Below are 24,342 nucleotides of genomic sequence, written 5' to 3'. Positions count from 1 at the left end.
GAATGAAGATCCAGTATTCGATGATAATCTAGTGAAGATAAAAGATCACTGGGCCGCATTTAAGGAGTATAAGAAATCGTCTACTTTTGTGTCCCGATCGAAGAAAAATACCGAAAATGCTGCAAAGAAGAAACTTCCGCATCATTTGGGGTCAGGTGGCTACAAGAGTGCCATTCCGAAGTGGACAGCGTTTGAGAATAAACTGATGGATGATGGAATCACTCCACAGATATGGGACTGGCCCGAACGGTCCAAGTTCTGGTTGTTCGCTCATGGGGCAGGGTTGGACCCAAAGACAGGGTTGATCGTTGCGAAGGGAAAATGGAAGGAAAAAATTGAGACAATTGTACCGAATCTTGTAGATGCAATTGAAAAGGTCAGAAAGGGAGAGTACATTCCCGATCGAGAGAATGACGAGCTGACACTCGCTCTGGGGAACCCTGAACACGTTGGACGGGTACGAGCTCGCCCAGGTCTCACCATGAAGGAAGCGTGGCCGGACAGCGCTCACACTTATAGAAGCCGTTCGCGAAAGAAGAAGAAGAACGCCGACATTGTAACGGAATTGTTAACTAGGGTGGAGGCTCTTGAGAGAAATCAGAGGGCACCTGATCAGCCGCTGTTTCTACAGGATCCACAAGCCGATGCTGCCCCATCTCAGCGAAGAAGCAGTGTCGGTTCCTCGCATCTTGACGGATGTGGAGGAAGCTACCCCGTGGATTATGTCACGGAGAAGACAGATTGCGAGCTACATATGTTATTCAGGACCGCGTCCGTTAAGGTGGCGGTCGGCTATGTGTACCCAAGTGAAGATGGAGCAATGCACCATCATATGCCCATTCCACCTGGCTGTGTTCGTGTCGGGGTAGATGAAGTTGTTCCGGGTTTTGAAACAGTGGAGCTTGATATTCCTAGAGGTGAAGATGAGAGGACACTGGCCGATGTCAAGCACGGTTTCGCCCTATGGCCGAAGAAGTACGTCGTCCTTTTGCAAAGGCCACCGACTCCTACACATGAGCAGCAAATGCCATCGACTCCTCCTGGTGGCAGTCCTGGTGAGCAGCCAAGTCCACACCTACCTGAGAGGGACCCCAGCGTGAGTCCACCATCTCGAGATCCTCCGCGTAAGACAGCGTCCATTAAGCGGAACGGTACGCCGCCTAGGAAGAAAGCTAGAAAGGAGAAACAACTGCCGCCTACTGAGAAGTTACCTTGGGAAAAAACTCCAGAGGAAAACGCGGAGGCCGTTCAGGCCGAGTTGAAGAAATGGTTTGCACCGAAAGTGCCAGAGATACCTTTCGAGAAGACACTAGATCCGGTGAAAGTTGTGCGTACCGTTGACAATCTATATGACCCTGTACCATCGCCGCCATCTGACTATGCGCGTTCTATTGAAAGGTTGTATGACAAGATGATCGAGGCGACAAAACCCGTTCAATCGGGTATCAGGGAGATAAAAGGGATACACCAAGTCTACCAGCTCGGACAACAACCCATTCAATCGGTCGCCCCTCTCAAGGTGTTTGACGGGAAGACCGTTTAAAGTTCTCGACAAGACGCAACTGATTACGCCTTCGCTGAACGAGCATATCAGTTTGTTCAAGGGAAAGATTTGGTCAAGAATCTCAGGAAGGTACCAACATGTATGCGTAACTTGCATTCGTGGTACCTTAAGGCCTCAAAGGAAGGGATCGAGACTATCATGGTGCGAGTTAGGGAAGAGCACTACTTCCAGGAGTACTGTGTGAACGTTGACTTCGCCGAACTCTTTCAGTTATACAATCTCCGGGCCCTCGACAAATCAATCATCAGTTGCTATTGTCTGTAAGTGATTTATTTATTTAATTTGAGAAGTCTTTAGTTCAGCTCGTTCATTGTCTGCAGATTATAATCTTTTGTGCGCTATATTATGCAGATCGAAGATGCTCGAATGCAAAAGGGACGATATCACAGATATTGGGTTCATTGACCCGCACACAATGCATGTTAAAACCATAGAGAATCCCCTCTATAACAAGGATACACCGCAGACTTTGCTAAGGTTTTTGAAGCGACAACGTGACAAAAAGCTAATAATTTGGCCTTACAACTTCGAGTGAGTCTTACTGTCTTATAACACATTATATTTTGCTCACCGTATGTCAAAATTTTAACTAATGACTTATATATATGACACTACATATTAAAACGTGCGTAGGTTTCACTTTATTCTTCTCGTCATCAATATGGAAATTGGAGAAGTTGAAGTCTTTGACTCACTAAGCAAAAAATCGGAACTATACGTGTCTTGTTTTTTAATGCTCAGAAGGTAATTTTAATTCTTATCGGTTTGTTTCGTTAGTTTCCTGCTTTGAACTAATTAATGACTCTTTTATGCATTTTCTTTTGTCGAGCAGCGTATGGCAAACTTTCATCAAGGAAGATACGTCCCGTGAATGGACACCGAAGCTGCGATGGCGTGCGAAAGTAAGTAGTACTACATAGGTCCACACACCTTTTAATTATCATACTTGACTATTGTTTGATTGAATTATATTCTTGTAAAGAAATGCCCGCAACAACCACAAGGGACCGATCTCTGTGGATTCTTCGTTTGCGAGTACATCCGCAGAATTGTCAGTGAGAGAACGAATAATGAAAGAAATAAAGAGGTACAAAAACAATCTTCACAAATTTGTTTTCTTATCATAAGTTGTGCTGAGTTTCAGTAATAGTTGTTTCATGTATTCATTTGTATCTTATTCTTTTATAGTTGGCAAGAAAGCGGAACAAGCTCTCAATCGATGACCGCTTCATAGCAATAGGCGAGGAATTGGCGGGATTTTTCCTTCGGGACGTCATACCACCATTCGCAGAGTACCACTATGAATGAAGATGTACATGTTACATATATAGTTGACTCGAAGAGTACCACTATGCTACATGTAATAGACATATATAGAGTACGCCTCGGAGAGTACCACTATGCATGAAGATCGATCTTCATGCATAGTGCTACTTAATTTGCGATCTTATGCAATTACATGTGTGTTATATTATATGCACCAACTTGCTATGCATCATCTTGATCTTCATGTACTACCTAAACCCAAACGCGTTTCTGGTGCATCGACGCGATATGAAACAAACCGATATCCCTAAACCTCTCCAAAAACCCTAAAAATCCAATTCTCTGCCGCGGCAGAGATTTGGGCAAATTCCCTGCCGCGGGGGGAACCTTTGGTACCGGTTCGTATTACCAACTGGTACCAAAGATCCTTAGCCCTGAGCTCTCCTGGTGGCCCACGTGGAGGCCCCTTTTATACCGGTTCGTAAGCAACCGGTACGAAAGGGGGGGGGCCTTTAGTGCCGGATAATTTGTACCGGTTGCTCAACCGGTACGAATGCCCCTCTGGAACCGGTACTGATGAGAGATTTTCTACTAGTGCCAGTGGCATCCGTACTCTGAATGTTTGCGGCGAGCGTGGTAGCAGATGCATCGCGTCGGTGTTTTACAAGATGGATAGGAACGAGAGGGTTTGATGAGAAAAATAGTGAGGCCCGTCACTGGAAGAAAAGAACCGAACGAGCCTAAAGCACACATCTATCGGCCGGCCCACTGGGTTGCATTTTCGGCCTGATTAATCAGAGAACGCCCAGTTCAATCTCCGGAGAAGCAGCCCAGAAAATGTTGGACAGCAGGACATGCCTAGTTGACGGGAATTTATGGAGCTAACGTCTTCCAGCGACGTTTCGGTAATATGGGAAGATCTGAACCGTGCATATATGAGATCTGACCATCTAGGCTCCCAAATCGCTGCGGAGGCTTCTAACTAGGTGCATCATACTATTACTTAATTGACACGATGTACTTCCGGAAGCGCTGGAATTACTCGGGGCTCCTGAAATATCTTCGACTATTGCGTTTACTCCTATCGAGAGCGCTGAAATTCAAGACAATCTGAAGAATCCTTATACTATCAATGATTTCATCAAAGACTCAGGGAACATGCGAGTGTTGCAATCGATGACAATCAAAGGACCATAAAAAATACGACAAAGTACAAATCGTTTTTTATCAAAGCCTCATGGAACATGAGTGGACACCCCTGCTGTAGCAAGACTATGCGTAAAAAGTGTCATTGGCACGTAAAGAGAAGTCAGTCCGGGTGAAAAAAAATGTACGCAATATTTCCCTAAATACTAATCCTAATTTATAGATCTAAAAGTTAAAAGTATTTTTGATGATGTGAATTAACCTGATGTCTCTATTTTAAACCTCCATGTTGTATTTTTGGTATACAGTATATAATAGATAGATTTAGGGAAACGAGGAGATTATGGGGTAATGTTAACTAGGAGAGTAAGTTTTTTTTTTTTTTGAGGATGACTAGGAGAGTAAGTAGTTGGGCACCATCTCTCCTTTCACTGTTATCGACCCTTGCGTTACCAGGACGCTCGATCTTAGATTCACATATCACTATAACACTAGTGGAAAAGAGGCCTTTCATCCCACCCTTTAGTCCCCGTTTTGAACCAAACCGGGACCAATAGGGGGTATTGGTCCCGGTTCATCATGAAAACCCTTTAGTCCCGGTTCGTTTGGACCCTTTAGTCCCGGTTGGTAATACAAACCGGGACTAAAGGGTGGTCTATGGGGCAAAACCCTTTAGTCCCGGTTCGTATTACCAACCGGGACTAAAGGTCTACCCTTTAGTCCCGGTTCGTATTACGAACCGGGACTAAAGGGTTTTTTGCCTCCCCATGCACCTCCACCCCCCCCCCCCCGGATCGCCTTTTTTAACACTGTAAAATAGAAAATAAAATGATACAAAATTCAAAAAATAAAATGTTTTCGGATTCTTGTATGTTATGCAACCTACTATTAGGGAAAATTAACAAATTTGAATTTTCACTTATTTTGCAAAAATGTTTTGAAAAATGGTAAAACCGCAATAACTTTTGCGTACGACGTCGAAAAAAAACGTATAATATATCAAAAAATTCCATCATGGTTTACCCGGTTAGCCAATTTTTAGATTCTCAAAATTCCAAATGAAAATATGAAAGCAGGAAGATTTTAGTTTTTGCTAGAAATTCGGAATTTTATTTTTTAAATTTTTTTAAAATAATAATTACATCATGCATAAAGATTACTATTACTTAACCATAAAGTTAGCCAATTTTTTAGATTTTCAAATTTTCAAGTTTGGCAAAAAAATATTATAAAAAAATAAATTAAAAAAAACAATTATAATACAGATTTAAAAAATTATAATTATAATACCATTACCACAACATGTACGTTATTAGTTTTGTTTATTAAAATAATTATTTGGAATTCAAATAATAAATAAGTGTGACATCGACCAACATGTTAATAGGATTGATATGATACTAGTATCACAACATGCGCGCGAAGCACTTGGAAGCGGGATGGGAAAGGAACTTGGAAGTTAAGCGTGCTAGTGCTGGAGTAGTGGGAGGATGGGTGACCGAGCGGGAAGTTGGACCACGAGTAAGTAATTTGACTAGAGATTAAGGGTAGTTAGAGATTAAGTGGAGTTAGAAACTAAACTAGTTAAATAACTGAAATACTAGAAATTCTGAAAAAATAGGAAAAAAAAGAGGAGCGAAAAATAATTGGGAACCAAATAGATAAAAAAATAACGAAATAACCTTTAGTCCCGGTTCGTGTTACAAACCGGGACTAAAGGGTTTTTTCCTCGACGCGCGCCAGCAGCCCACGTGGCGGGACCTTTAGTCCCGGTTTGTTTTACAACCGGGACTAAAGGGGGGACCTTTAGTCCCGCCTAATTGGTCCCGGTTTGAAAACCGGGACTAAAGGCCCAAATGAACCGGGCCTATAGCCCCGTTTTCCACTAGTGTAAACGGGTATGTTATGGGTACACCCACAAATACAATATTTCGATAGCATCTTTGATTATTTTGGCGCGAAGTCGGCCGGCGTTGTGCCCATCCATTGGCATCTTCGATTATTTTGTCGACGACGGCATGAATTGTCGAGAGTCATCAGTGGGATACTCCTTCTATTCAATTAATTCGGCCCTTCTAGCTTCTATGTATCTAACTTTTGGATACGATTAACGAGCTGTAGTGTTGTGATTCTTCATCATGGTGCTTATCCCTTCCGTCGGTACCGTCCTCCCTGCGAGCAGGTAGACCGTAGACGATGGAGATTGGGGAGCCAAAGCCGTTGAATTCACCGGCATCATACCTACCGTCCTACCCACCATCCTACCAGGAATAGATTATAATCTAGTCGCGGCCGGGAGTACGTCGCCACAGTTCCATTGGTGACAGTCACGTCCTCTTCTACCCTCAGCTCTCGCGCTCAGTCCATGGGTTTATTTTCCGCCCAGCAGAAGGTCATGGCTTCCTCTGCCACCATGTCGGTACTGGCGGTGGTGCTACTGCTACTAGAGGTGGCGCAGCCATCGCAGGCGGACACGGCATGCTACTCGCGGCTGTTCAGCTTCGGGGATTCGCTGGCGGACACGGGCAACCACCGCTTCGTCTTCCCCAACGACACTGTGTCTCCCGGGCTCAACCTGCCCTATGGCGAGACCTTCTTCCACCATGCCACCGGCCGCTGCTCGAATGGCCGCCTCATCATCGACTTCATTGGTACGGCACAATCACCCGTCTCGCACGATCCATGGACCAATTAACTTACTATAGCAAGAGTGCTAATTTTGGAATCGATCCATGTGGGTGTGCCACGCAGCGCACGCGCTAGGGCTGCCGTTCGTGACGCCGTACTGGAGCGGGAAGAGTGTGGAGGACTTCGCCCACGGAGCCAACTTCGCCGTGGCCGGCGCAACAGCGCTGAGCCCGGAATTCTTCTGGGAGAGGGGCTACGCTGCGGCTGAGGCTGACACGGTGCACCTCGACCAGGAGATGAACTGGTTCCGAGACCTACTCGACCTGCTCTGCCCAGGCGATTTATCGGGTACGCTAACTACTACCTCCGTTAAGCAGGAATTATATCGGGAGGATGCTCCCTTGATTGATGTTTTCATAGAGCGTTGGCCATGTGCATGAAAGAAATCCAGTAGTACAAGGATTTTTTTGCGGATATTTGAATTTATTTTTTTGCTTGGGCTACCACGCGCGGGACTGGACGAGGACTATAATTCAACAGTACTTGAGTTTATTTTCTCGATGGAGTAGACTAGGAATTGAATCAGTTTTGCAACCATCGGAGCACATATAATCATAGTTTGGAGTTTGTGTTGTGGACAGCTGCAAAAAATAACGCCCCTAAGGTACTGTAGTATTCAACTCGGAACATTTCAGACAAGGTGAAATGTTCTTCCACTGGACCGGCAAATATTTCTTTCATTGTTCTAGATAGCCTTGTAATTTATTGTTTGTGAGGAGGACCCCACGGCCATAACCAGCGGCAAAGTATCTCTTTGACCTTACCGCCCATGTGTTTGCCGGTATTAAAAATGGCAATTGCGACCCAAAGTTTTAGAAACAGGATAGTTCGGATTAAACTTTAGTCTAAGAGTCAATTTGGCCGAAACTTCATACCTAATTTGACAATTGCGTTACTTAAATGCAAATAGGTTCATGACCAATAACCTCCATATTAGTCACCATCAACACCTCATCTGATGTTGTATATTCATTTTTGCTGCCAAAATTTTAGCGAAAAACGTAATTGTGCATTCGCACTTAGAGCATCCCCACCGGTGCCTCCTAAACGGTGCCCGGCACACTACTAGGAAAACCCTCATCTGTGGCGCATGTTTTTGACTTTCTGTGGCGCATATTCCGTGCGCCAGAGAACACACGCGACAGATATTTATTTCTGCGGCGCATATCTACATGCGCCATAGAATCTTAAAAGTTTTGTGGCACACCAGGTAAGCATACGCCATAGAATTTTTTTTATTAAAAAATGGCTGCCAGATCTAGATCTGGGGCCGCCGGATTTTTTTTTGGAAATATTCCAGAGTTCGCCGGAGGTGGGTGGGTGGGTGGGTGGGGTGGGGGAAGAGGAGAAGGAGGAGGCCGAGGATGTCGGCCAAAGGTTGTTGGTGGGTGGGTGGAGGAGGAGGCCGGCCGGAGGGGGTCACCGGAGGTGGGGGAGGAGGGGTCGCCAGAGGAGGAGGAGGGGGAGGTGGTGGTGGTGGTGATGGTGGTGGTCGTCGTCGTCGGAGGAGGTGGTGGTGGTGGTGGTGGCGGTGGTCGCCGAAGGAGGAGGAGGTCATCGGAGGAGGAGGAGAAGGTGGTTGTCACCGGAGGAGGAGGAGGAGGTCGTCGGATGTGGGAGGAGGAGGAGGAGGTCGCCGAAGGTGGAGGAGGCCGGGTGTGGAGGAGAAGAAGGGAGAAGAAGGGAGGAGGAGGAGGAGAAGTGGAGGACAAGAAGGCAGGAGAAGGAGGAGAATGGACAAGAAGGGAGGAGGAGGAGAAGTGGAGGAGAAAGAGGAGAAGGGAGAAGAATGGAGGAGGAGGAGAAGTGGAGAAGAGGAGGAGGAGAAGGAGAAGGGCGCCACCGAAATTCAAATTTCAGCCTAAGAATTCTGTGGCGCATGTGCATTTTGTGCGTCATAGAATTTTTTTTCCGGATTTTTTATTTTTGCAAGAAAAAATCTTGACTTTGCCTTAACTTTTTTACTCTTTTAGAATTTACTGATGCTGTAAATTTCAGAATGGCCATAGGTGTTGAATTTAGATGTAGAATTTTCTCCTGGTCATTTTGATATATTGTGTGTTTTTTTCGATTTCGTATGCAACCAGAAATCTAGTTTGAAGATTTTATAACGCAATTTTGCAAACAAAGTTGAAACTCATGTTTGTTAATTCTCATTAAAACAAGATGACATAATACATGGACACCTCTAAGAATTTTATTTTTTGAAATTTCTATCTATTTATTTTGTATTTTACAAAGCTAAAAAATGCGATCGCGGGGGGGTGGGGGGGGGGGGGTGGGGCGCGTGGAGAGCAAAAAAACTCTAGATCTACTTCGCACATTCTGTGGCGCATATGCCTACATGTGCCACAGAAAGATGAACTTTCGTGGCGCATATTAACAGATGCGCCACAGAAATGTGGCCTGGTACTATTAGGTGTGGGCCATCACACGGGATTATGTGGCGCATATGCCAACGCACGCCACTGAATTGCCTTCACCATGTGCAGTACCGGACTCCACATGGGCCTCACAAAGTTTTTGTGGCGCATCTGGCTACATGCGGCACAAAAAGCAAGAATTATGTGGCGCACCACTGTTTGATGCGCCACAGAAGTAGAATTTTTGTGTGGAGCATATTAACTACGCGCCACATTTCTACCTATAAGGGTTCTCCTAGTAGCGACAACTACACCGAAAGAGCCATTTGGGGAGGGGGGTGGTGGCTGAACTGCCGCAATTTGGGGTTAAGGTGCCTGCGCCGGCACCTCCCAAATAGAGCCCCTATAATTTTTTGTTTGCGTAGTTCAAAAAAATTACACTCTTTATTATAACCAAATAAATTCAGCAGCTTGCACACTAAATCAAATAGTTCAAGAGATACATCAAGCGGCATTTTCTTTTCTCACCCCTCCACCAGATCATCGCGAAGTTGGAGATCAACTTGCCCATCACGAATTTATTCATGCATGGCGATGGAAGCTCCAAACTGGGCCGACACCTTGTGATCAACTTTAACAAGAAGCCCCTGGCTCTCAAAGGTCATAGCCGCAGCCTCCGGATCAGCGCTCTCACTTTCCGTGATCATGTTGTGCATGATCACACAAGCATTCATCACCTCCCACATCTGAGAAGTAGTTCAGCCTAATCACTTCCACCACCGCGCCTCAAAACCTATACACGATCTCGAAGGCCGTGGACTCAACCATGCGTATTTAATCATCCTAGCATCTACGGGAGATCCATCTGCAAGATGCCTCAAAGCATATGTGCACTTTTGTTCAGAAGTGAAAAAATATAATCCAATGCAATCTTTTTTTTGCAGCGGAGATAGGTATGATACGCTTGCACACGTTGCACAATCTTTTAGAATGCTTCTTTGTTCATCTGAAAGCGGCGCTGAAAGGTTTTGGGGTCATGTGCGGCACCGTTCTTGAAATAATTGTCTTCAAGCATCTCAGCCCCGGCCATCCGGTGGTTGTATATGTTCTTTCTCTTCCCCTTAACTGAACCAGCAATGTGAGGTGGTTGTAGCTTCGCTCATAGGCGAAGAAGAGAGACGAGGAGGAGGAATTTCTTCCTCTCGGCTGCCGCCTCAGCCTCCTCTTGCATCAATTGTTCAACCATCATCTCATTGTTGCTATCCATTTCTACACATCACACAACAAAGCCGTCAAATATTTGAACCATAGATAAAAACACCTTGTGTGCGCAGCGACTGTGGGATGGTGTCAGCTGAATTATTGTGCCGTCAGGCTCAAGAAAACAGACAAAAGGTCATCCTCTCCTTCCGGTGAGGCTAGCCTACGAGCGGCGGCGGATTTGGTGCTAGGAGGTAGTCTTGGGGATGGCCGGTACATGCGACGCCGCAACATCCACCACCAGCGATAGCCGTCGAAGGAGGGCACGATAGGCGCAGAAAAACTAGCGACAGAGGCTGCGGTCGGAGAGAGCCGTTTTTGCACAACCTTGGTGAGAACTATCGTCGTTGATGTGAGTGTGGCGGCGCGTGAGATTCACGAGGTCAAGAGAAACCGTGTCTTGCGGGGATGAGTAGTGGGGCGGATTGGGAGGGTTGTCTCACTACCAGGACGGCCCTGCCTGGATTTTTCCGCATGTCACGCATTGTCGGTGCCGCTTATTCGACCCCCACACTAAAGGAATGGCATGGGGGTACCGTTAGAGTTATGGGACCGCAGTTCACGCCGACAGCTTTTGGGGATGCTAGTGGGAGCCGTTTTTGTCCTAGAACCTCAAAGGTCTCTGGGGGCACGAGTGGAATGCTCTTACCATTGCTTTGTTTTGGCATAACGAATCATCATGTCAGCTGCTGACCGTCAGAAATTAGACCTATCATCCTTATATAATATATGGTTTTATGATAGATGGTTCTATGTTTTCCTAATTTGTTTAGGATGTTATATTTTGAAATTTCTAAATATAAAATGTTGAGATATTGCAATGATTCGGAACTTTTTTTTTAATTTAACAGACTGTGCGGATATAATGAACAAATCTCTGTTCTTAGTTGGAGAAATTGGGGGCAATGACTACAACTACCCTCTCCAATCTTTCATGCCCTATGAGATGATTCAGTCATTCACTCTTAGTGTCGTTGACAAAATTTCTTCCACGATCACTGTGAGTCATTTCCTGGTGTTGCTCTTTCTTCTATTGCCACCATTGTTACTATCTCAAGTCAAAATTTAAGAAATAGTGCATGAGTATACTAATGCAACTGAGTGGAATCTACAGAATTTGATTGGGCTGGGAGCCAAAACATTAATAGTTCCTGGTAACCTCCCGATTGGGTGCTTACCGGTTTACCTAATGGCATACAAGAGTGACAAGAAAGAAGAATATGAGCCAGAGACAGGTTGCATCCGTTGGCTGAACGAATTCTCACAGTATCACAATAAAATTCTTATGGATGAGTTGGAGAAGTTGCGAAAGCTTCATCCTAACGTGTCAATCATCTATGCCGATTACTATGCAGCTGCTATGAAAATATTTGTTTCCCCTAAGCATTTTGGTGAGTCTGAATCTTTTAATTGCATGCTCTTAATTATGTTCTATAGGGCAAGAAATATACACTTTACTAACTAAGATATGCTAGTCCAATAAAATTGCCAACCGAGACATAAAATTTACAAGAGGAACATATAAACTCTTCAAGGAACACAGCTTTCTTCCTTGGATTATCCACTATCCCACATTTGCGATATTTTGTTTAGGAATTGAGGATCCGTTGGAGGCTTGCTGCGGAGGAGGAGGTCCTTATGGTGTTTCTTTGAGTGCACGTTGTGGACAAGGAGAATACAAGGTGTGTGATGATCCACAAAATCATGGATCCTGGGACGGCGTGCATCCCACGGAAGCAATATACGAAGCTATTGCCAATGGCCTGCTAAGAGGTTCATATACTAAGCCTCCAATTTCTACCACCACAAATTCATGTGGAAGACATACTGAGCTTTTGTCTTCTGTTGAATACAAGGTCATCTATGACATGTAATTTGTAACTATATTTTCAGTGCACCTCGCAAATGCAAGGCATCATCTTTAGTGGGTTCTAAATGTTAAAAAAATAGTAAAAACTTCATAGGTATCATGTTATGATAAGACATAATAATATCATATGACTATCGCAAATGTCATGATAAATATAATAGCGCATATGTGGGTAGAATCTTTAAGCATCTTAAAATAGTGGGAAAATAATTATTATGTCAACAGCTAAAACAATAATGTGTTTAGTTTGGAGGTGATATTAAATTAGTATATAGAACTATAGTATTTTTTATGATGTTAGACCAGTACACAACATTAATAACATTAATCAATTTTCTAGATGAACTGAAAGGAAAACATTCATCCATTATAAGGCATGCAAAAAATTACCTTGTTCTTTGTTTCTGCATTACTTGCAGAATATTAAAATCTACTACATTTTATACATTTTAACCAAGTCTTCATGGTGAAAATTGCATCACAACTATAGGAACATCCTCTGCTGATGCCCACAGGGGCTCCTCGCAAGTTGTTCAATTCTTATAAAATTAAGATAGTGCCACGCGAGCTCGTTAGATTTGGATCAGTGTCTATCGTTAGAGATCACATGACTATAACTATTACTTGTACTTCAACTAATAAGAAGGATCCACCATAATATAGACTAATTGGATGATGTTTATATACCTTTTTTTATTGGAAGGCATTTTGGCATGCTTCCAAAATATATTTACTGTTGTATGTTTAGTTAAAACTAGAAAGGATTATCAAATGCAATACGCCCAATGAAGTTCTTTTGGTGATATTCCACTAGTGGAAAACAGGGCTTTTGTTCCGGGTGGTAAGGGCCTTTTGTCGCGGGTGGCCATCCGCGACAAAAGAGGCGCGATAAAAGGTCCACCTTTTGTCGCGGGTCGCTTACCACCCGCGACATATAGTCCACCACGTGGCAGGCGCGGGGCGCGCAGGGGACAGGTCCTTTTGTCGCCGGCGGTATTACCACCCGCGACAAAAGGCCCTCTACGTGGCGCGCGCACAACGCTGCTGCTTTAGGGTTTGAGGGGTGCAGCACCCCCCCCCCCCCGTCACCGACCCCTTTTATTTCATTTTTTCATTCGAAAATAAAAATTGCATATATTTGTACGCTACTAGAAGTGGTACACGTTCATTCATTTTATATATATATATATATATATATATATATATATATATATATATATATATATATATATAGATCGATCAAACAAATATTGGAAGCAAAAGTCGATTCCCCTTACATATTCGTAGATTCCCCTTACATATATATATATATATATATATATATATATATATATATATATATATATATATATATATATATATATATACATGGAGCTCACGATCGACAAGCGGTACTAACGACCGTCTATTTGGAGGTAGAGCATCTATTTGGACTAAACAAGCCTTTGTTGTTTAATACATCTCTAACCAAAAGTCTCGTCAGTTCCTCCGCGATTCCTAGTAGGTGTTCCTTTGGTTGGAGTCTGTCCCGCACTTTTCCTTGGTAGGTCCCGAGAGCTGGTTCTAATAGAGAGTGCTGATACTTCATGACCTCCTTGATCATCCGAACGGCGACATGCTCCAAAGTATTCACCAGGCTCTCAGAATGGCGATGCAACGAGTGAGTCACCATGCCGCTAATCTCCTGGCGCAGGGCCCTGGTACGTTCTTCTGTCGGGACGGATAGGTCCACTCCATCGAGCGCGCCTTCCGGTGAGAACCCCTTCCACCTGATGCCATGTGAACGGGTTCTGTGAAATGAGCCGATGAGATCGGCTTCGAGGATTGCTTTGACCTCGTCATACTTTTTCTTGAGCTCGTCGGTCAGATCCTCGTACGTGACTGGAGTGCCGTCCGCCATCTCAGATGTAGATGGCGATGTGGTTGATGACGAAGCTTGTCCCACCGGGCGTGCCAGAATGTGTTGCGGTCAAAACCCACCGGCGGGCAGCGACGGGCAACACAGTAGAGCCGGGAACAACTTAGGGCTGCGGCTGGTCCTGGTCCCTCCGAGCGACGGCCCGCAAAGCCTCTGGTACACACGTCCGATGCTGATGCAAGGGCGTGCCACCTGACCTATACCTGGTCAGGAAGGTGATGGAGATGCCTCGCTTAGTTTCCTGCATGGCATACACGTAAACATTAAATACGAGCCTCGATCGGCTCTCAGGTTATCCTGTGAATCAGCTCAAGGAGCCGATCCACCCATGATTCGTACGAGGTGCACGAATATATGGTGGTCCTGCTTGATCAAGATAAAGCTAATGCGATCTACGACGATTTAGGGTTTTCACCGCATAATCGGATCATCCTACTCACGATTGGGCCTCGCGGCCACGTACGGTGATCGTAAGCCGATCCTAGACAAGGCCTAAAAACCAACACGAGGTTGATCCCCGGAACATCCTGTCTAGGACTAGCAAACGACACCCTACGTGCCGCTGGATCCTCCAACCCTTTGTAAGGCCTAACTATTGCAGATATTAAACTAATCCTTGAAGAACAAGGAGCAACCATAACGGATCGGATCTACTAAATAAAGATCAAGCGGGGTGCCGCCCCCACACCTAAGATAGGTGTGAGGGCGGCTAGATATGCAAGGGTTGCACTACGATAGCATATGATACGAAGAACAATGCTAACCCTAACATATCTAAGATAACTACGTTGCTCGCCATCAAAAAGGCTTCAGTACGAGCAACGCATGAACAACATAAAGCTTATGCTGCCTAGATCGCAAGATGCGATCTAGGCAGCATGATACTTACCGGTAGAAACCCTCGAGACGAAGGAGTTGGCGATGCGCCGAGATTGATTTTGTGGTTGAACGTTGGTTGTTGTTTATTCCATAAACCCTAGATACATATTTATAGTCCAGGGGACTTTCTAATTTAGACGTGCACCTAACCGTGCACGGGTAAAACTCTATCTAAGATGCGATCTACTATATTACAGATACATGGGCAATCTAGCCCAACTTTGCATATAAGGCCGATTCACGTATTTCTTCAGTATATAATCTTTAAACCCATCTTGATCGCGGCCCACCTCTGACTCGGTCAAATTCCGGTGATAACACATGCCCCCCTGGTTTTGGAATTGATAATTCCAAAATCACTCTGTTTTTTCTTCGTCGGGTCATGTCATGGCAGAGCAAAACCGTCGCAGCATTCTTCATCATGATGCCCTGTCTTCTCAACTATTCCGCGTGATTTGACCGTTGTCTTTGGGCACCGCTTCCTCGGAAACTGCTGTGGCATTGAATTTCTACTATAGCCCCTTTATTTAACCGCTCTGAGCAGTTTGCCACTTCATCACCTTGCTCTGTTCTGGCCATCGGCACCCAAAAAACCCCCAATCTCCCATAGCCATGTCTTCCTCTTCTTCCTCTTCCACCTCGTCGGTCTTCTCTGACTCCTCCTCATCCCGCGAGCCGACGCCGGAGTGGGGCTCGTTGGCGGCGCACGACATTCTCGCCCCAACGACGTGGGATAAGGAGGAACACGATTCCTCCATCTGGTCTGAGGATGACAAATCCCTGACCGACGGAGAGGGCGACCTTCAATTCCTCGTCGAAGGGGAAGAGGAGGCGGAGAGCGAGGACGACCGCTTCTCCTGGGACGATTTCACCTCCTCCGAGGAAGAGGCGGAGGAGGACGACAACGACGACGACTCCCTCGAAGGTTACCCACCAGTGAAGCGCCTCCGCACCTGGTGGGACGACGACAGCGATGACGACGATGAGGCTCCCGTAGGAGGCTACGCAAGCTCTGATGAGGAGCCTCTCAGCAGCTGCGCCGGAGGCAGCGACGACGAGGGCAGCAACGGCCCCTAGATTAGGGATCAGTAGTAGTAGTTGGCTTTTTCCCTCTTCTTCCCTGAGCAATCGGCTCTTTCTTTGTAAGAAATCCCCCTATTAATGAAGAAAATATCCCTCAATTAATTTCGCATCCTTGTCAACCTTGCCGATCGTCGAATGGGGCTGCCGTACAGAGAGCCGATAGCAGAACATCGGCTCGCATTGCGATCTGAGGCCAAGCTGTTGCTTGAACACGCAGCCCAACAGGCCTCAATAGGCCTAATTCTCGTCCAAACCATCAGATTGAACTCCTCAGCAACCCACTAGGAGATTCTTCTCACACATCATGATTTCTGGTCTGAACCGATTCCGTTAACTTGCTAATTTGAGCTTATTCCTCTAGATCGATATCAGCGTATCGGCTTTGTTATTCTGAAGTCGATGTCCGTGCATCGGCTGTATTTGCATACTGTTACCTCCGTATGTTTTCTCAAGTCGATGTCTGTGCGTCGGCTGTGATTTTTTTTTACTGGCCGATTAAAATCGGCCCCCATATCTTACTGCCCATCATCCCACATGCTTGGGAAATACTTCTTGAGGTGTTGACCATTGACAGCTACTGGGAACTTCTCGCCGTCCAACTCTTCCAACATGTATGCATTACCCTTCAAGGCCTGGACAACTTTGTACGGACCGTGCCAATTAGGAGACCATTTGCCATATGCCTTGTCCCTGGTTCCTAACGGCAACACAGCTTCCCATACTAGATCACCAACTTGAAACTCCTTTGGTCTAACCTTCTTATTGTAGGCACGAGCCACCCTGGCTTTGTTCTCCTTAATCTTCTCCAATGACCAAAGCCTTGCGTCCTCAATAGTGTCACTCATCAAGGCTGCATATTCTTCAGCTGTCAGATCATTCTGAAACGTGACACGTCTTGATCCAGCTGTAATTTCCCAAGGTAATACGGCTTCCTGTCCATAGACAAGCTGGTGCGGCGAAGTATTTATAGCTCCATGGCACGACATGCGGTAGGCCCATAACGCTTCTGATAACTTCTCATGCCAATCCCTAGGGTTCTCGTCAATTTTCCTCTTGATCAGCTTGATTAGGCTCTGATTGGACGCTTCAGCTTGCCCATTAGCTTGAGCATAGTACGGAGATGATCGGATCAGTTTAATCCCCATGTCATCGCAGAACTTCCTGAATTCTTTAGAAACAAAGACCGAACCTCCATCGGTCGTGATAGTTTGGGGAATCCCGAACCTATGAATGACGTGTTCTTTCACAAACTTGATCACATCTTCTGATTTCACCTTCTTCATAGGGACGGCTTCCACCCACTTGGTGAAGTAATCTGTGATAACCAAAATCCATTCATGTGTTTTGCTCGACGCCGGATGGATTTTGCCAATCATATCCATGCCCCACCCCCGAAACGGCCAAGGCTTGATGATAGGGTTCATCGCTGATGCTGGTACCATCTGAATCTTCCCGAACACCTGGCATGCTTGTCACCCCTTGTAATAATTGAAGCAATCTTCAAGCATGGTGGGCCAATAAAACCCTGATCGCCTGATTAGCCACTTCATCTTATGAGCCGACTGATGAGTTCCACAGGCGCCTTCATGCACCTCATGTAAGAGCCGATTAGACTCAGTTGGTCCCAGGCACTTGAGTAGCAACCCTTCCAACGTCCTGTAGAACATGTCGTCTCCTATGAGGACATACTTCATGGCTTTGTATCTTATCCGTTTAGGTGCCCCCCGAGCCGAATCTTTTAAGTAACTAAGGATTTCGGCTCTCCAATCATCCTGTTCCAGGAATTGTACCTGAACTTCCGACCCATCAGCTATATCTATGTAGCCTGACGCCATTTGTGCGAGATTGTTGGCCTCGGTGTTTTGGGATCTTGGGACCCAATTAAAGTTGATGTACCGAAACTGTGTCATCAACTCACGGCATTCCATCCAATATGGGAAAAGCGATTCACTCTCGCACTTATATTCATCCGTGAGCTGGTTAATCACCAACTTAGAGTCTCCAAAAAGCTCTACTGCTTCCGCCCCGGCTTCCAGTAGCAACTCCATTCCCTTACGTATTGCCTCATATTCTGCTACGTTGTTGGTGCAAGGGGTAGATAATCTGATGGAGAAGGAGTATTCTGCCCCCCGAGGCGACACGAGCAGAATGCCGATGCCACAACCATCGTCGCAAGCCGATCCATCGAAGAACATAGCCCATGCACGTATAGATAGTTCTGCTATATTGGTACTGATCCGTTCAGCGATAAGATCGGCCAACGCTTGTCCCTTGACTGCTTTCGCAGGCTGATACCGGAGATCGAACTCTGACAACGCAAACATCCACTTACCAAGTCGGCCTTTCAAAACAGGGGCCGACAACATGTGCTTGACAACATCTGACTTGCATATGACGATGATCTCTGCCGTCAAAAGGATGTGATGAAGCTTGGTGCAGGTAAAGAACAGGCAGAGGCAAAGTTTCTCGACCTCAGGATATCTTGTCTCCGCGTCCAGCATCCTTCTGCTGAGGTAGAAAACGACCTTTTCAACGCCCTCGTAGAGTTGCACCACTACCGAAGCGATGGATGTGTCAGCTACTGACAAGTAGATGTAGAACGGCCTGTCTTGCTGGGGCGGAACTAGCACAGGCGGCGTCATCAGATACCGCTTAATCTCATCAAACGCCTGTTGCTGTTCTGCCCCCCAGTGAAACTCGTCGTCAGATTTAGTTTTCACCAGCGCTATGAACAGCTCGATTCGCCCTGACAGATTAGAGATGAATCGTCGGACGAAATTGATCTTGCTGATGAGACGTTGGAGCTCCTTCTTCGTGGTTGGCGGCTGCATGGTACGCACCGCCTCCTGACTTTTCAGGCCGATCTCAATTCCCCGTTCATGAACCAGAAAACCTAGGAATTGACCAGCCGTCACGCCAAAGGCACACTTCTTCGGATTCATTCTCAGTCCGAATTTCCGAGTTCGGTCTAGGACGCGCCGTAAATCATCCAAGTGTCCCTCCATGGAGACAGATTTGACTACCACGTCGTCGATATAGATCTCCACCAACTTACCGATCAGATCATGAAATATATAATTCATGGCTCGTTGGTACGTTGCACCAGCATTCTTCAACCCAAAGGTCATGACCACATATTCAAACAAGCCTACTGCCCCTGGTACTCTGAATGCGGTCTTGTGTATGTCTTCCGGAGCCATGAAGATCTGGTTATAGCCGGCGTTGCCATCCATGAAGCTCAACACCTTGTGGCCAGCAGCGGCATTTATCAACGTTTCTGCCACATGCATCGGATACTCGTCCTTTGGAGTGGCTCTATTGAGATCTCGGAAATCGATGGCCACACGCCATCGGCCGTCCTTCTTCTCTACAGAACGATCGGAGATCCACTCAGCATACCTGCATGGCCTGATGAACCCGGCGGCCAACATTTTCTCGATCTCTTTCTTGACTTCTTCCAGAATTTCGGCCCTCATCTGACGTGCTCGTTGTTGGAACGGCCGAAATCCTTTCTTAAGGGGGAGCCGATGTTCAATGATGCTCCTGTCCAACCCAGGCATCTCCGTGTAATCCCATGCAAAGCAATCTGGGTATTCCTTTAACAGAGCTATCATCTGTCCCCTGAGCTGTGGATCTAACTTCTTGCTGATAAAAGTCGGTCGCGGCTTGTCCCCAGGACCAATGTTGACTTCCTCTAGCTCATCAGCCGATGTAAACCCATACCCTAGCTTTCCGTCCCCTGTGAGGTCGATGCCACATACTGGGAGAGCAGGTGGTACGGATAATACGGGCCGATCGCTAGAATCGGCTTCCATCTTGATCATCACCAGGATCTTTTGGCAGTGTCGGGGCCGATCGCGTGGAGCAGCTTCTTCCTTATCTTCGCTATGAGAGCAGCTGCCCTCGTCTCTACCCTCATCAGGGCGGTGCCCCAGTTCTACCATGTTGATGTTGAACGAGTATCTTGGCTGGCACCTCCCAGGGTAAGTGTCATTAACCCTGTCAATGGCGCATGACGGTGAATTAGGCACTTCTGGTGCCGCCAATGCGACTGACGACGGTGGACGGGACTGAAGTGGCACTTTTCCTTGGTAGGTCCCGAGAGCTGGTTCTAATAGAGAGTGCTGATACTTCATGACCTCCTTGATCATCCGAACGGCGACATGCTCCAAAGTATTCACTAGGCTCTCAGAATGGCGATGCAACGAGTGAGTCACCATGCCGCTAATCTCCTGGCGCAGGGCCCTGGTACGTTCTTCTGTCGGGACGGATAGGTCCACTCCATCGAGCGCGCCTTCCGGTGAGAACCCCTTCCACCTGATGCCATGTGAACGGGTTCTATGAAATGAGCCGATGAGATCGGCTTCGAGGATTGCTTTGACCTCGTCATACTTTTTCTTGAGCTCGTCGGTCAGATCCTCGTACGTGACTGGAGTGCCGTCCGCCATCTCAGATGTAGATGGCGATGTGGTTGATGACGAAGCTTGTCCCACCGGACGTGCCAGAATGTGTTGCGGTCAAAACCCACCGGCGGGCAGCGACGGGCAACACAGTAGAGCCGGGAACAACTTAGGGCTGCGGCTGGCCCTGGTCCCTCCGAGCGACGGCCCGCAAAGCCTCTGGTACACATGTCCGATGCTGATGCAAGGGCGTGCCACCTGACCTATACCTGGTCAGGAAGGTGATGGAGATGCCTCGCTTAGTTTCCTGCATGGCATACACGTAAACATTAAATACGAGCCTCGATCGGCTCTCAGGTTATCCTGTGAATCGGCTCAAGGAGCCGATCCACCCATGATTCGTACGAGGTGCACGAATATATGGTGGTCCTGCTTGATCAAGATAAAGCTAATGCGATCTACGACGATTTAGGGTTTTCACCGCATAATCGGATCATCCTACTCACGATTGGGCCTCGCGGCCACGTACGGTGATCGTAAGCCGATCCTAGACAAGGCCTAAAAACCAACACGAGGTTGATCCCCGGAACATCCTGTCTAGGACTAGCAAACGACACCCTACGTGCCGCTGGATCCTCCAACCCTTTGTAAGGCCTAACTATTGCAGATATTAAACTAATCCTTGAAGAACAAGGAGCAACCGTAACGGATCGGATCTACTAAATAAAGATCAAGCGGGGTGCCGCCCCCACACGTAAGATAGGTGTGAGGGCGGCTAGATATGCAAGGGTTGCACTACGATAGCATATGATACGAAGAACAATGCTAACACTAACATATCTAAGATAACTACGTTGCTCGCCATCAAAAAGGCTTCAGTACGAGCAACGCATGAACAACATAAAGCTTATGCTGCCTAGATCGCAAGATGCGATCTAGGCAGCATGATGCTTACCGGTAGAAACCCTCGAGACGAAGGAGTTGGCGATGCGCCGAGATTGATTTTGTGGTTGAACGTTGGTTGTTGTTTATTCCATAAACCCTAGATACATATTTATAGTCCAGGGGACTTTCTAATTTAGACGTGCACCTAACCGTGCACGGGTAAAACTCTATCTAAGATGCGATCTACTATATTACAGATACATGGGCAATCTAGCCCAACTTTGCATATAAGGCCGATTCACGTATTTCTTCAGTATATAATCTTTAAACCCATCTTGATCGCGGCCCACCTCTGACTCGGTCAAATTCCGGTGATAACAGAGTGTGGCGGCGCGTGAGATTCACGAGGTCGAGAGAAACCGCGTCTTGCGGGGATGAGTAGTGGGGCGGATTGGGAGGGTTGTCTCACTACCAGGACGGCCCTGCCTGGATTTTTCCGCATGTCACGCATTGTCGGTGCCGCTTATTCGACCCCCACACTAAAGGAATGGCATGGGGGTACCGTTAGAGTTATGGGACCGCAGTTCACGCCGACAGCTTTTGGGGATGCTAGTGGGAGCCGTTTTTGTCCTAGAACCTCAAAGGTCTCTGGGGGCACGAGTGGAATGCTCTTACCATTGCTTTGTTTTGGCATAACGAATCATCATGTCAGCTGCTGACCGTCAGAAATTAGACCTATCATCCTTATATAATATATGGTTTTATGATAGATGGTTCTATGTTTTCCTAATTTGTTTAGGATGTTATATTTTGAAATTTCTAAATATAAAATGTTGAGATATTGCAATGATTCGGAACTTTTTTTTTAATTTAACAGACTGTGCGGATATAATGAACAAATCTCTGTTCTTAGTTGGAGAAATTGGGGGCAATGACTACAACTACCCTCTCCAATCTTTCATGCCCTATGAGATGATTCAGTCATTCACTCTTAGTGTCGTTGACAAAATTTCTTCCACGATCACTGTGAGTCATTTCCTGGTGTTGCTCTTTCTTCTATTGCCACCATTGTTACTATCTCAAGTCAAAATTTAAGAAATAGTGCATGAGTATACTAATGCAACTGAGTGGAATCTACAGAATTTGATTGGGCTGGGAGCCAAAACATTAATAGTTCCTGGTAACCTCCCGATTGGGTGCTTACCGGTTTACCTAATGGCATACAAGAGTGACAAGAAAGAAGAATATGAGCCAGAGACAGGTTGCATCCGTTGGCTGAACAAATTCTCACAGTATCACAATAAAATTCTTATGGATGAGTTGGAGAAGTTGCGAAAGCTTCATCCTAACGTGTCAATCATCTATGCCGATTACTATGCAGCTGCTATGAAAATATTTGTTTCCCCTAAGCATTTTGGTGAGTCTGAATCTTTTAATTGCATGCTCTTAATTATGTTCTATAGGGCAAGAAATATACACTTTACTAACTAAGATATGCTAGTCCAATAAAATTGCCAACCGAGACATAAAATTTACAAGAGGAACATATAAACTCTTCAAGGAACACAGCTTTCTTCCTTGGATTATCCACTATCCCACATTTGCGATATTTTGTTTAGGAATTGAGGATCCGTTGGAGGCTTGCTGCGGAGGAGGAGGTCCTTATGGTGTTTCTTTGAGTGCACGTTGTGGACAAGGAGAATACAAGGTGTGTGATGATCCACAAAATCATGGATCCTGGGACGGCGTGCATCCCACGGAAGGAATATACGAAGCTATTGCCAATGGCCTGCTAAGAGGTTCATATACTAAGCCTCCAATTTCTACCACCACAAATTCATGTGGAAGACATACTGAGCTTTTGTCTTCTGTTGAATACAAGGTCATCTATGACATGTAATTTGTAACTATATTTTCAGTGCACCTCGCAAATGCAAGGCATCATCTTTAGTGGGTTCTAAATGTTAAAAAAATAGTAAAAACTTCATAGGTATCATGTTATGATAAGACATAATAATATCATATGACTATCGCAAATGTCATGATAAATATAATAGCGCATATGTGGGTAGAATCTTTAAGCATCTTAAAATAGTGGGAAAATAATTATTATGTCAACAGCTAAAACAATAATGTGTTTAGTTTGGAGGTGATATTAAATTAGTATATAGAACTATAGTATTTTTTATGATGTTAGACCAGTACACAACATTAATAACATTAATCAATTTTCTAGATGAACTGAAAGGAAAACATTCATCCATTATAAGGCATGCAAAAAATTACCTTGTTCTTTGTTTCTGCATTACTTGCAGAATATTAAAATCTACTACATTTTATACATTTTAACCAAGTCTTCATGGTGAAAATTGCATCACAACTATAGGAACATCCTCTGCTGATGCCCACAGGGGCTCCTCGCAAGTTGTTCAATTCTTATAAGATTAAGATAGTGCCACGCGAGCTCGTTAGATTTGGATCAGTGTCTATCGTTAGAGATCACATGACTATAACTATTGCTTGTACTTCAACTAATAAGAAGGATCCACCATAATATAGACTAATTGGATGATGTTTATATACCTTTTTTTATTGGAAGGCATTTTGGTATGCTTCCAAAATATATTTACTGTTGTATGTTTAGTTAAAACTAGAAAGGATTATCAAATGCAATACGCCCAATGAAGTTCTTTTGGTGATATTCCACTAGTGGAAAACAGGGCTTTTGTTCCGGGTGGTAAGGGCCTTTTGTCGCGGGTGGCCATCCGCGACAAAAGAGGCGCGATAAAAGGTCCACCTTTTGTCGCGGGTCGCTTACCACCCGCGACATATAGTCCACCACGTGGCAGGCGCGGGGCGCGCAGGGGACAGGTCCTTTTGTCGCCGGCGGTATTACCACCCGCGACAAAAGGCCCTCTACGTGGCGCGCGCACAACGCTGCTGCTTTAGGGTTTGAGGGGTGCAGCACCCCCCCGTCACCGACCCCCTTTTATTTCATTTTTTCATTCGAAAATAAAAGT

General features: G+C 45.7%; 2 protein-coding genes across 2 annotated transcripts; both read left to right on the top strand.

Annotated features, from left to right (window-relative positions):
• The first annotated feature begins 6,175 nt into the window (after positions 1–6,175).
• On the top strand, positions 6,176–12,299 carry LOC127316825 (GDSL esterase/lipase At1g28600-like). The gene is made up of 5 exons (XM_051347289.2): positions 6,176–6,627; positions 6,728–6,952; positions 11,139–11,287; positions 11,402–11,678; positions 11,881–12,299. Exons 1-5 carry the CDS (start codon positions 6,342–6,344, stop codon positions 12,159–12,161), a joined length of 1,218 nt encoding a protein of 405 aa, XP_051203249.1. The 5' UTR covers positions 6,176–6,341; the 3' UTR covers positions 12,162–12,299.
• Positions 12,300–22,196: 9,897 nt separating this feature from the next.
• On the top strand, positions 22,197–23,373 carry LOC139829945 (GDSL esterase/lipase At1g28600-like). Its single transcript, XM_071823463.1, has 3 exons — positions 22,197–22,348; positions 22,463–22,739; positions 22,942–23,373. Exons 1-3 carry the CDS (start codon positions 22,214–22,216, stop codon positions 23,220–23,222), a joined length of 693 nt encoding a protein of 230 aa, XP_071679564.1. The 5' UTR covers positions 22,197–22,213; the 3' UTR covers positions 23,223–23,373.
• The last annotated feature ends 969 nt before the right edge of the window (positions 23,374–24,342 follow it).

Source organism: Lolium perenne, chromosome 7 (assembly GCF_019359855.2).
Source record: "Lolium perenne isolate Kyuss_39 chromosome 7, Kyuss_2.0, whole genome shotgun sequence".
Lineage (NCBI taxonomy): Eukaryota > Viridiplantae > Streptophyta > Magnoliopsida > Poales > Poaceae > Lolium > Lolium perenne.
Note: the sequence above shows the minus strand (reverse complement) of the source record. Positions and strands in the feature narration are given on the sequence as shown.